Genomic DNA, 14,167 nt, shown 5'->3' with positions numbered 1-14,167 from the left:
TTAGGCTAATAAATGTCAAACATAATGAAAGAACAGCTCAGAGACCAAAGAGACTAATTCAAATAGCTTATGTTGTGACAAACGGCCCAAAAATATCCAATTTAAAATGTTTTTTTTACATCATTTGATTACAAGATTATCAAATTTATTGATTTTTGTTGATCGACTAATTGATAATTGACACATCGTTTGAGTTCAGGAGTCGTCCTGAGCTGGAGCTGTTCTTCTTGGCTCTAATTTCATGTGTAGCAGTGACAAAATAAACCCCAAAAATGTCTAAATACTTTTCATTATTTTGTTTCTTTGTACGTATTAAGTGGAAAGAACTAATCTGAAATGCATTCAAACTGTTTCCTTTCAGATGTGCCATTGTGTTTCCCCGTGTGTAACTGTCCGCTGCAGGTGGTCACTGAGCCTGACGGAGTATATTTAGTAATAAGTGAGTGGTGGAGCGTGTCAGTGGGAGGAGGCTCGGCCAACAGTGGACTATAAAGCCTCTGCTGTCACTCGTACCGCCCCTGAGGAGCAGAGAGTGAAGGAAGAGCAGCTCTGTTCTTTCTCCTTTTCTTTCCTCTTCGTCGTGTCCACCTGTCTGGAAACATGTCCAAGGATCTCCATCCAACCATGGACCCCTCAAAGATGGGGATCGGACGCTCCATCGCCGTGCTGACGTCAGGAGGAGACGCCCAAGGTAAGCAGAGGATCTTCTGCTTTATCACAGCTTTATTTTGAACAACACAAAATCAGAGTCAGAGGGAGGGGTAAAATCTGTCAGCTTCCCTGCTGATGTGTCTGACACGCAACACTGAAACCCAACCAGCTGTGGGAGCCTTTAATCGTACGGGAGCCAATCAAGTATCATGTTAATGATCTGCATGACATCTGAAGTTCAGGAGCCGAAGAACAGAAAGGGCAAGCGACATTTTTCCAAGACGTACGTGTGGCACAGACGGCCAGCTGTCGGTTGATTGATGATGGATGATGAGAAGATTGCCTCTCAGATTTACAACACCACCAGTGTTTGATGTACATCCAGCAAAGCTTCGAATGTCCTTACAAGTGACAGACAAAGTAAACTGTGTAGATTGAGAGTTCGTTAAGATATCATCCATTCAGACTGTGTTTTCCTTTGTTAAACTTAAAAGCTGGCATTCTTCTCCTGTATAAAATGACGACATCAACTCAAGTTCAACTGGACGATGTCACATATTCATCTCATGTTCTTGTGCGTTCCCTCTCTCCAAACCTGACTCCAACACTTTGTGTTATCTGCCCAAAGCGTTCCCTTATTTCACGTCTTTGCGGCTAATTTTAGTGGCGTTGACCTTTTTCTGGTATGGAGGAGAGTAACGCCCCCCCCCATCCACAGCTGCTGTCTGATGAAACAAGAGCTGCAACATGCCATCCTGCCACAACACAAGCTCACACTGTGGCCTTTACTGTACTGGACATCCGATGGTACACAAGACATACACTCCCATAAACTCTCCTTTCCATACGGCTATTTTCGTCTCATCTGGTGCCAACGTACAGGTCACTTAAAGGTTAAGTCTTAAGCTGATATCTGACAGGAAGTGTCTGACATTGTTCTACAATGTGACCTCAGTCATCATGTGTCATTTTCGTGTCTCAGGTATGAACGCCGCTGTGAGAGCCACAGTCAGAGTTGGTCTCTACACCGGAGCCAAAGTCTTCTTTGTTCATGAGGTACGATGCTGAAAACAGGCTACAGTACACACAACATATGATATTGCAAATAAATACAAGACAGGGATTCTTTAAGAGGACCTATTGTGCTTTTTCCCTTTCCTTTAGTGTGTTATATAGTTTTTTGTGCATGTAAAATGTCTGCAAAGTTACAAAGCCCAAAGTCTATGCCAGAGGGAGTTACTTCCCCACAGAAACTCTGCTCCTAAACTGCCTGAAACGCCTTGCTTGAAGTCCCACCATTTCTTCTATAATGTGGTGATGTCACCAAGTAACACATTTGCATAATACCTGCCTAGCGGCTAGTTTGGCACACCCTCAGCTAGTTAGAGCGGAGCTGGAGCGGAGTCCGAAGAGTTTGGTTTGGCTGACCAATCACAACAGAGTGGTCTTTTCAGGTGTTTTTTGAACTTTAAAGCATAAACATGTTCTTGTAGAAACCCAAAATACAAGTATAAACCTGAAAATGAGCATAATAGGTCCCCTTTAAGCCTGTGATAGATTTGTGTATTATAAAAGTTATGAAAGAAAAGAGCATTTTGTGGCAGTGCAGCATTAAACCAGTCTTCATCTTTACTGAACCACAGTGTTTGTTAACGTGTTTCTGCAGGGCTACCAGGGTCTGGTGGATGGAGGAGAAAACATTCGCCCCGCCACATGGGAGAGTGTGTCCATGATGCTTCAGCTGGTGAGTGATGTGCAGCCGAGTAAACACTTTTTAAAGGGTCAGTTCAACCCCCAGAAAAAGTGTAATTTACCGTTACTTGTTTCCAGGCAGGCAGATAGTTTTGTATTCATTTTTGTTTTGTTTTCATTTCTTCCTTGGGGAACACCGGTTTAACATCATTACATCTTATTCCTTGATATAATTTTACTATTACAAAACAGTCTGCGGTATTACAAAGGAAGCATTTAAGGCATAATTCTTATATTCCTCGTCTTTTATTTATTTTTCAATACCCAAAGTACCCTCCCTCCACCTCTTACACAGCACACTAACGTTCCCTGTCAATGAAAAAAACAAGACAAAACAGATTGAAAGACAGAAAGAGAAAGAGAGAAAATATTAAAAAGAGAGAATGAAGGGGGGTTCAGTCTGGGGGTAAGATCTTTAGTGAGTTGAATTAAGTTAAAGGACTTTCTCAGACAGCCTATCACATAATAGTTTTGGTTTAATTTCTTCAGGTTTGGCGATATTCATCTTGAGATTTCTGCTGCCACACCAATACGATGTACAGTAGGTGATCCTCACAAAGCGCTGAAAAGTTAGAGTTAAAAAGTTCAGCAGCAATTTGTCTTTCCATAAAAAGTGTCCCGGGTTAATCTGGATAACTATTTATTGGGTTGAAAGTGGCTCTGACAAAACCTGTTGACAGTGAGGAGATCTGTGGATTATGCAGAGTGACTGGGACACTTTTGAACTGAACCAAAAGCATCATTGTGCCTAGAGCAGACCCACAGAACCGCTACTGTAATTTTTCAATGCATAAAATTCACCTCACCTCCGTTATATCTGCGTGGCAGCTGCAGGCGGATGTCTATAACCCAGATAGGAGTGAACCGGCCCAGCTGGACTAGAAGTAAGAGAGAAGATGTAATTTTTGTAATTTGAGTGAACTGATCCTTTAACCTTTAACACACCTTCTCCACTTGAAACCAAGAGCTTCCTCCTCACAAGCGCTGACAACACGAGAAAAGCGATTTTTGAGTGATGATATTAAATGACTGCCTCGGCCCTGTAACCGAAGGATGATGGAGATGCAATAATACTGTATTCGTTCACTTCTTTTACTCATCTCTGTTGTCTAATTAAAGAGGCCTGGCAGGTGGAGAGGTAATTACAAGCTTAGATTTATGATGTGTGTGAAAGTGAGCAACGGATTGGGAACGGGCCAAGGTCAATTTTAGGGATATCACTTCTGAAGTGCCTTCCCTATTTACTCAAAGTGTGATGCAACCTCCCTTGATGTGACTTCAAGGCATCTTAATGAGTCTAATTCCACAATGTGCTCATCCCTCCACAGAGTTTAATGTTTAAAGGTTGACCGTTGTGGAAAATACTGTGGGGTTAAATTTCAGCAATCACTGCATTATTACATTCTTGTGCATCAGTATCTTCTCCTCTTCTCGTGTCAGGGAGGTACCGTCATCGGCAGCGCCCGCTGCAAAGACTTCCGCACCAAAGAAGGTCGTTTGAAGGCAGCCTGTAACCTGGTGAAGCTCGGCATCACCAACCTGTGTGTGATCGGAGGAGACGGCAGTCTGACCGGAGCCAACCAGTTCAGGACTGACTGGAGCGGGTTCCTCAGTGAACTCATCCAGGCTGGTAAAGAGACAAACGTAGTGGCTGTGAGAATAATAATGAGTCCTGAGGAAAAAGTAGATGCATGAAAGGTACAGTGTGCAGGATTTGGCAGCATCTAGTGAAGTGGCTGCAGATTGCAACCAACTGAGTACCTCTCCGCTCCCTTTCTAAGACTGCTGTAACGTTAGCTGGAGGTGCAACACTGTGGTAACGCTGTTCGCCTCCCTCAGAGGCCATCTTTACCGTAATAACACTACTTTAGAAGCAACGGAAGTCAGACGGCGGCTGGCGGTACCACGGTTTTTGCACTCTGCGGCTCACGTTACCGCAGTTTCACAAGCGTGTCGGAGAACTACGGTGGCCTTCAGGTAAGGTAAAAACGTGAAAGGCTCTCTCTAGAGCCAGTGTTTGGTTTGTCCGTTCTGGGCTACTGTAGAAATATGGTGGAGCAACATATAGCGGACTCCGTGAAGAGGACCCGCTCCCTATGTAGATATGAACGGCTCATTCTAAGCTAAAAACACAACAATTCTTAGTTTCAGGTGATTATACACAAATATGTTTTATTGCTTTACAACAGTAAATCACAGTTGATGTAATTAGTTTTTTTTTGGGACCAATTGTTTTGAAAGGAACAAATCTATAAACCATGCGCACATAGATACAATTATTTTCCTAAAAAGCCTAAATTAGATGTGTGTGAGGGGAGGTAATAATAAAACACACTTCAGTAATAATACAATTTCTCCAAAAACCAGCGATAGCTGTGAGTAAATGAAGTGATTACGTTTCTTTTCATGGTTTTCAATCTCTGTTTTATTACATTTTTCTGCAGATAAGATTACAGAAGCAGAAGCCAAGAAATCTTCCCACCTGAACATCGTGGGCATGGTGGGCTCCATCGACAACGACTTCTGTGGCACCGACATGACCATCGGCACCGACTCCGCCCTGCACCGCATCATCGAGGTGGTGGACGCCATCACCACGACCGCACAGAGGTCAGACATCACTGTGACCCTGAGATTCTCTTTAATATTCATCTAAATTAGATCATAGCAGCAGGAAAGAACAGGAGACGTGAAGTATGAATTATTCTGATGCACAGTAACACAATGCTGCGCCAGGACAAGTAGATAACTGCCACTTTGAGTGTATGAAGAAGTGAGAATGTGTATTGTTTTGTTTTTTAAATCTTGTACAAAATATTCTTTACAATTCCTCTTTTCTTATGTGTACAAAATGCTCTCTGTTGATCCACAGCCACCAGAGGACGTTTATCCTGGAAGTGATGGGCAGACACTGTGGGTCAGTACCTTGTGTGCTTGCTCCATTAGGGTGTGTGTGTGTGTGTATTGACAAGGACACGTCTGTGTTTATATGTAGTGAACATACAACATCACTGGTTCAAAGTAGAATACATTTTCATCTGTTTTAAGGCTGGGCGATATGGAGAAAATCAAATATCACAATATTTTTTGACCAAATACCTCGATAATGATATTATAGGGTTGACTATTGGTGCTTTTACAAAATATTTACACTGAGATTTTTGATAAATAATCATCAGTAATGTGGATATAATGACCAAATGGATAAAAAAAAAGAAGATAGAACGGTCTAAGTTCAGAAAATTACATCACTTTACTGTAATTCAACCAGGATGCAAGGTGCTCTCAAAATAAAGTATACTTATGCCTGAATTCTGTACAGACATTGCTGTTACATGGGTTTATCTTGTGTGTCTCCAGGTACCTGGCCCTGGTGTCGGCTCTGGCCTGCGGTGCAGACTGGGTGTTCATTCCTGAGATGCCACCAGATGACGACTGGGAGAACCACCTGTGCAGGAGGCTGACGGACGTATGTGTGTCTGTATTAGGACACTTTCCAGTGTAAACACTACAACATATGTAAGAATGCACAAGTACATCTTTATTTCCTCTGATTGTGCTTTTTTTTAGCAAAGGGCCAGAGGTTGTCGTCTGAATGTGATCATTTTGGCGGAGGGTGCGATTGCCAGAAATGGCAAACCAATTACATCTGACCAGATCAAGAAGGCAAGCCCTTCATACTAATGTAAAGTATTATTCCATGTTGCACAGACAACATAAACCACTAACGGATGGATTTTTATTTGTCTCCAGCTGGTGACTGACAGACTCGGTTTTGATACTCGCACAACTACTCTTGGACACGTGCAGAGAGGAGGAACGCCCTCCGCCTTCGACAGAATCCTGGTAGATGTCTCAATAACACAACAAATATAAAGGACAGTGAACACCTCACACACACACACACACACCTAATGATTTGACTGTGTGTGTGTCGTCCAGGGCAGCAGGATGGGTGTGGAGGCGGTGATGGCGCTGCTGGAGGCCACTCCAGAAACTCCTGCCTGTGTGGTCAGCCTGTCCGGGAACCAGGCGGTCAGACTGCCGCTCATGGAGTGTGTGCAAGTGGTACGTGAAAATATTTATTACTGTACTCTCTCAGGGTGTTTCTCTACTTGTTTTTGGAGGATGTGCATTGACATTACAGTAAAGACTCTCTGTCGCTCTCTTTGCTACAGACCAAAGATGTGACCACCGCCATGGCTGAGGGCAGATTTGAGGACGCCATCAAGCTCAGAGGAAAGTAAGTATTTTCCTCTTAAAGGACCTGTGTGTAACATTTAGTGGCATCTAGTGGTGTGGTTGCAGATTGCAACCAACTGAATACTCCTCAGCAAGAGGATCTATGTAGATATGAAGGGCTCATTCTAAGCTAACCATTGATCACGACATCCTAATCAATAGACTTGAAAAGCTTATTGGGCTCACTGATAGTGTACTGAACTGGATCAAAACATATATCAGAGGAAGGAAGTTTTATGTTAGCCTAGGAGACCATATGTCTAAGAAACATGAAAACTGCTACGGGGTTGCACAAGGGAGCTGCTTAGGTCCATCACTCTTTTCTCTTTATATGTTACCACTTGGTGACATCATTAGAGAACATAATATTGATTTCCATAGCTACGCGGATGACACACAATTGTATATATCAGCTGAACCTAATGATGCGGCAGCCATAAATTCCATTACAAACTGCTTGTTGGCAATAAACAAATGGATGAACAATAACTTTCTCAAATTAAATGAGGACAAAACAGAAGTTCTACTTATCGGCCCCAAATCTAAAAGAGAGATGCTAACCACGAATCTCGGAGGTTTAACCGCCTGGCTTAAACCTGAGGTGACAAGTCTCGGTGTCATCCTGGACGCAGATTTGAATTTCAACTCCCATATTAACAAAGTGACCAAAACAGCTTTCTTTCACCTCAGGAACATAGCGAAGGTACGATCATTCATAAAACAAAATGATGCTGAGAAGCTAATTCATGCTTTCATATCCAGCCGGTTGGACTACTGTAATGCACTCTTCGCTGGTCTCCCCAAGAAAACCACTGGAAGACTCCAGCTCATTCAAAACTCTGCAGCTAGATTATTAACAAAAACTAAGAGGAGAGAACACATCAGTCCTGTCCTAGCTACTTTACACTGGCTACCTGTTACTTTCAGAATTGACTTCAAGGTCCTCCTCCTCACATACAAAGCACTAAATGGACAAGGACCTAGCTACATTGCTAACTCCCTTACAAACTACACACCAGCGAGAACACTGCGATCATCAGATGCAGGTCTATTAGAGGTCACCAGAAGCAGTCGTAAGAAGATTGGTGATGCGGCCTTTGTCAACTATGCCCCAAAATTATGGAACGCACTACCCATAAACATTAGGGAAGCAAACACGCTAGACATTTTTAAAAGACATCTTAAAACCTATCTTTTTACCAGCGCATTTTCTCTGTAACTTGCACTACGAATTTTATCCTGCACTATTTATATTTTACTATTTCTACTGTTCTAAAATGTTTTATTATTTTTATCATGATTTTGTTGACTCCATGCACTGCTCTTGCTGCTTGTTTTTTTTAAAATTTATTTTATGTAAAGCACTTTGAACTGCAACTCCTGTATGAAATGTGCTATATAAATAAAGTCTTACTTACTTACTTACTAACAAAAACACAACGATTCCTAATTTCAGGTGATTAAACACTAATGAAAACATAGTTATGAATATTATATTCCATTTCTGCTAATAGATCCCCCAAAATGTTACACACTGTTCCTTTAAATGTAGAAGAGTGTAACCGTAATGAACAATTAAATTGATCCATCATTTAAACATTTTATTGATTCATAATTTGAAGAACAGAAACAGAATTATTACCTGGCAAATTAAATTACCTTTTTATTTGGGGGCTTTATCATGCATCATTTAGATTTATTTTTAATTTATTTATAATATATATATTTTTTAATTTGATTGATTTATTAATTGATTAAAATTAGATATGCAAAATAATGTTGGTGGCACACTCCAGGCTTCATATTGGCTCAGTCTCAATGCATTGAACAGAGAAAATATACTGGCTAAAGTTCAAACATGGAATAAAGTACATAAAATACAGAAAGGAATAGAACAAAAAGTAAAATGATTTAAAAAAAAAAACATAAATGTTATCCCTTAATGCAATCATTTATTAATTTTTTGTCCTTTTGTGCTCTTTTGTTTGTAAAACACAAAATGTTGTTTGCATTTAACTTGTCTGTAGAACTAAATACCAATAAAACACATTTAAAAAAAGAAAATAAAGGAGTTTATTGCTCCGAACTACTAACACTCAACGTTATTTATGACATGCAGGAGCTTTGAGAACAACTGGAACACCTACAAGCTGCTGGCTCACATCAACCCCCCAGATACTAAGGTAAGGTAGACTCTTAACATCCTTAATAAAGATTATTCTTTATGAGAAATTAAATTCATGACTTGATTGTTTACACCAACATCTCTCTCTCTTACTGACCAGAGCAACATCAACGTTGCCATCATGAACATCGGTGCTCCCTGTGCTGGTATGAACGCCGCCGTCCGGTCAGCGGTCAGGATGGGAATCATCCAAGGTCACAACATGTTGGCTATCCATGACGGATTTGATGGTCTGGCTCACGGACAGGTACGTGTACACTTCCCTTCTTTGCTCCAGACCTCCTTTTGTTATAATTTGTTGAACTTTGTAGACAGAGTTAAGTAGAATGCATGCTACTGTACCCATAGTGTCAAAACATAGTTAAAAACTAAGTAAATTAAACATAAAAGGCTGTCATACATTAATGGTACTCTGGTCAGGTTATACTAATAACACAGTTTGTTCTCTATTTTTGTTTTCTTTTTACTAATTTAAAATAACATTCTCTAAATAAAAAACCCTACAAGACAATTTATTTCTATATATATTAGAGATGCAACAATTAATTGATTAGTTATCAACTATTAAATGAATTGCCAACTATTTTGATCATCAATTAATTGGCTTGAGTAATTTTTTACTGGTTTCTTTACTCCTCTATGATAGTAAACTGAATATCTTTGAGTTTTGGACAAAACAACACATTTGAGGACGTCATCTTGGACTTTGGGAAACACTGATCAACAGTTTTTACCATTTTCTGACATTTTATAGACCAAACAACTAATCGATTAATCAAGAAAATAATCAACAGATTAATCGACAATGAAAATAATTGTTGCAGCCCTAATATATGTATTGTAAATCAATTTTTGTGTTATTTATCTTTGTTTCCAAATAGTTGTCCATGTTATTTTATTATTATCATATTAAATTGGTAATTTTTCCTCATTGCAGATTGAGCCCATCACCTGGACTACAGTGACTGGCTGGACTGGAAGAGGAGGATCAATGTTGGGCACCAAGAGGTAAAACATAAGTTGGTATTCTTTGTTTTTTTTCAGTGGTTCAGCATTTGTCATAACACTACAACACTTTTCTCTGTATAATTTGTTTCCCAAAGAACTCTGCCAAGTAAATTTTTGGAGGAAATCAGCCAGAATATCGCCAAGTTCAACATCCACGCTTTGGTGATCATCGGTGGATTTGAGGTAAAAAAAAGACGTGAAAGAAATTCTTCTCCTTTTTAAAACCAGAAGTCGTGTCAGCGTTGGCTGATCAAATGACTCTTCATCTTCTCCCCCCCACTACAGGCCTACGTGGGAGGCCTGGAGATGGTTCAAGCCAGAGAGAAATATGAGGAGATGTGCATTCCCATGGTGGTTATTCCCGCCACTGTCTCCAACAACGTCCCTGGCTCTGAATTCAGCATTGGCGCCGACACCGCCCTCAACACCATCACCGCTGTCAGTGCCTCAACAGCAGATATACACACATATATACAAAAAAAACCAGCTAAATTAATTTCTCTTATTTTCTGCAGACCTGTGACAGAATCAAACAGTCTGCAGCGGGGACCAAGCGTCGTGTCTTCATCGTAGAAACGATGGGTGGCTACTGCGGCTACTTGGCCACCATGGCCGGTTTGGCTGCTGGGGCTGACGCCGCCTACATCTACGAGGAAAAATTCAGCATTAAAGACCTGGAGGTGAGCTGATGACAGGACCTGTTTATCCAGCTGCAAGAGTTTCTGCACCTTTTAGATGTGTCCTGATTGTGATCTGTGGACTAACAGGTGAACGTACAGCATCTTCTGGAGAAGATGAAGACAACCGTGAAGAGAGGTTTGATCCTCAGGTAGGTTTCTGAACCTGATTTGCAATACATATGAATTGTGTTACCAGTAGTCTGGGTGAAGTAAGCAATGTGTGCATTTAAATCAGTTAAAACCATACCGTAAAAAAACTAACTTTTCATTGATATACAAACCAAACCGCTCTTGTTGAACCGTTGCACCACTATTAAAAAGAGGCCTGCTAATTATTTGATGCGGTGCCAGAAGCACAGAAGAGGCAATTATCTGAATATAGGCCTACTTCACATTAAGTAGGCCTAGGCTGCCTCATTTCATGTATAAAAATCTGTGTTATCAATCATTACTATCAATCAATCTATTTATATATTTTGGAGTTCAAACACATTAGAAATGGTTCTGTTTTTCTTCTCAATGTGCAAAACAAACCCAAACCATGACCCAAAAACCGCAATACAAACCAAACCACTTGTTGAACCATTGCACCGCTATTACGTCAACTGTTCAACTGTCACTTTTCATCCTACTGTAGGAATGAGAACTCTAATGCCAACTACACCACTGACTTCATCTTCAACCTGTACTCAGAGGAGGGCAAAGGCGTCTTCGACTGCCGTAAGAACGTCCTCGGACACATGCAGCAGGTCCGTTCATGCGTCGAAACAGATTTTGTTCTCGTTTTTTGTTATATTACAATGTGATCGATGATGCACCCGTCTGTCCTTTATCGACTACAGGGTGGCACCCCAACGCCCTTCGACAGGAACTTTGGTACAAAGATGGGCGCCAAGACTGTTCTGTGGCTGACTGAGAAACTCAAGGAGTGCTATAGGCACGGTACGTGGGCCTCACACACACACACACACACATGTATATATAGAGTTAATAATACTCTGTTTGTTGGTGTTTGATGTAGTAATGATCATTACATGGCATGTCAATTGAACTGTTTCACTTCCTGTGTCCTTTAGGTCGTATCTTTGCCAACACACCGGACTCTGCCTGCGTGCTGGGCATGAAGAAGAGGGCGCTCACCTTCCAGCCTCTTACTGAACTGAAGGGAGACACAGATCTCGAGTAAGATGCATGTTTTCCATATAGTCTGCTGTACTACGAGACATGTTTAAGGTTGAGTATATGGTGAATAACAGCCCTCCTCTGTTTGCTACAGGCACCGCATCCCTAAGACACAGTGGTGGCTGAAGATCAGGCCCATCATGAAGATCCTGGCCAAGTACGACATCCAACTGGACACATCCGAACACGCCGACATGGAGCACGTGTTCAAGAAGAGGAGTCCTCTCGCAAAATAGACTTCCAAGAACAGAGCGAGGCAATTTTTCTGTTCCATTACAAAGTATTTTTTCTAGTCCCGCTACCTGTCCACATGCCCTGTCTTATCGTTGATGTCAAGGTAGCAGGCTCAATCTGCAGTGATGCTCTGTAGCTCTCAAACTCTCAAACCCCTCAGTGAATCAGATATCAAGAAACTGATTAAAGATTTATTTTAAAATGTTTTAATTGTTTGTCTATTATGTCTAATGGATCACAATGTGAATTGTTTCTGATAACTGGACAATTCAAATAAAAATCATGTTAATTTGCATACAATATCCTAGTACATGTACCGTGAAAATGCTGATTGACTTCTCACAAAATAAAGGTTTTGAACAGGCTGCGGAGTTTAGGACATAATGTAATGTAATCTATGTGACATGATATGACGAATCTTATTTAAAGATCTCCTTTAGGCATATTTTAGGTTCAAATACCTCATTTAATATATTTGTCATCATTTCTAAGAAAATTATCTCTAAATTGCCGGCACATAAAGATTAGATGTTTTTAGTTTTAGTAGAAGTTTCTGATTACTTTACCAAATTACATATGTAACATGTCTGTGAAGATGTTCAGTCATCCATGTTGTAGGACGTCTGGATATGTTAACAGATTCACAGCAAGTCCAGATGTCACACATCAAACAGTACACTGCCTGTAGGTATATATTCACTGAATCATAATACTGGATTCATCATTTATAAACATGTTTTCTTTATTTTGAAGGGAGCATTAATAGTGGAGCCATTTTTATCTACCAAACCAATAACCCAATAAGATGTATTTAATCGTCAGTGTAATACTGTGTGACTTACTTATCTTTGGATTAACTGAAGTGTTTTCAGTGACTCATCAGCTGATCCTGATTACATCTAGAGTGGGGTGAAGAAGTGATTACATCACAGCTCTCCTTTTTCTTTTGATGCTAAACAAGCGACCATTAATTAAGCCTTCTGGTAATCACTGAACACCCTTTGTGAGCATTAACTCAAACTGAAGATACCTGCTGCCCTAAAAGGGAATATAGATGCATTATACTGAGACATAATTAGCCTAAATACATTATACAACACAATACAAGAACAGGAGTACCTAAATGATCAAAACTGACTTGAAGGGTGTTTGGGCCTATAAGGGGAAAAGTCATTGTGTGAAGATGTATATTGCATTCCTTTTGTTTCATACAAATGTGGTTTGAAATCAGGAAATTAAAAGTCTAAGTATACTTGGCTTATACTGACAAGTATACAGAATAGTCTAAGTATACTTGGCTCATACTGACAAGTATAGAGAATAGTAGAATAAAACTTAGTATACTTGGCTTATACTGACAAGTATACAGAATAGTCTAAGTATACTTATACTGACAAGTATACAGAAAAGTATAAATATACTTATACTGACAAATATAGCGAAAAATCTAAGTATACTTGGCTCATACTGACAAGTATACAGAATAGTCTAAGTAAATGGTAAATGGACTTGGTCTTATATAGCGCTTTTCTAGTCTTCCGACCACTCAAAGCGCTTGTATACTTGGCTTATACTGACAAGTATACAGAATAGTCTAAGTATACTTATACTGACAAGTATACAGAATAGTCTAAGTATATTTGGCTTATAGTGCCAGCTGGCATGAATTTATCTTTTTATAATTCAACTTTATAATAAAAGTAGATGGAAGTGACCTTTTTTTTAATAATTTTAAATAAAAAAGTTTACAGTTTTGCACATGTCTTTGTAATTGAACCTGTATGACCAGTTTGTGAAATAAAGGTAATATAAAAATAAATAATTAAAGGCCTTATTACAATATTTATGTCCTGAGGAGTAACCCCAGTCAAGAGTACATGACTAAAATACTTTCTGTGTTTGCCGTTTTTTGTATTTAAAATGATAACAAAAGGTCACTTCCATCTACTTTTATTCTAAAGTTGAATTATAAAAAGATAAATTCATGCCAGCTGGCACTATAAGCCAAATACTTGTACTTGTCAGTATGAGCCAAGTATACTTAGACTTTTCTGTATACTTGTCAGTATAAGCCAAGTATACTTAGACCTTTCTGTATACTTGTCAGTATGAGCCATGTATATTTATACTATTCTGTATACTTGTCAGTGTGTGCCAAGTATACTTAGACTTTTCTGTATACTTGTCAGTATGAGCCAAGTATACTTAGACTTTTCTGTATACTTGTCAGTAT

At 39.8% G+C, this 14,167-nt stretch overlaps 1 protein-coding gene across 1 annotated transcript; it reads left to right on the top strand.

Moving 5' to 3' along the window:
* Positions 1-526: 526 nt before the first annotated feature.
* On the top strand, positions 527-12,140 carry pfkma (phosphofructokinase, muscle a). Its single transcript, XM_074644492.1, has 22 exons — positions 527-691; positions 1,634-1,707; positions 2,318-2,395; positions 3,844-4,033; positions 4,848-5,013; positions 5,276-5,320; positions 5,764-5,872; positions 5,974-6,069; positions 6,157-6,249; positions 6,346-6,471; positions 6,582-6,646; positions 8,765-8,828; positions 8,931-9,077; positions 9,768-9,838; positions 9,934-10,021; positions 10,124-10,276; positions 10,354-10,518; positions 10,606-10,667; positions 11,156-11,267; positions 11,361-11,460; positions 11,595-11,700; positions 11,795-12,140. The coding sequence occupies exons 1-22, from the start codon at positions 601-603 to the stop codon at positions 11,934-11,936; spliced, it is 2,343 nt and encodes a 780-aa protein (XP_074500593.1). The 5' UTR covers positions 527-600; the 3' UTR covers positions 11,937-12,140.
* Positions 12,141-14,167: the final 2,027 nt, after the last annotated feature.

The sequence above is a fragment of the Sebastes fasciatus genome, chromosome 8, assembly GCF_043250625.1.
Source record: "Sebastes fasciatus isolate fSebFas1 chromosome 8, fSebFas1.pri, whole genome shotgun sequence".
In the NCBI taxonomy this organism is placed as follows: Eukaryota; Metazoa; Chordata; class Actinopteri; order Perciformes; family Sebastidae; genus Sebastes; species Sebastes fasciatus.
The sequence above is the reverse complement of the archived record's forward strand: the minus strand, read 5'-3'. Positions and strand labels throughout refer to the sequence as shown.

Excerpts from the sequence above, each read along its gene's own strand:
- pfkma (XM_074644492.1), top strand. The coding sequence starts at position 601 with ATGTCCAAGGATCTCCATCCAACCATGGACCCCTCAAAGATGGGGATC. Across the intron at positions 4,034-4,847 it reads CAGTGAACTCATCCAGGCTG|ATAAGATTACAGAAGCAGAA; the intron begins GTAAAGAGACAA and ends ATTTTTCTGCAG. Across the intron at positions 6,070-6,156 it reads CATCTGACCAGATCAAGAAG|CTGGTGACTGACAGACTCGG; the intron begins GCAAGCCCTTCA and ends ATTTGTCTCCAG.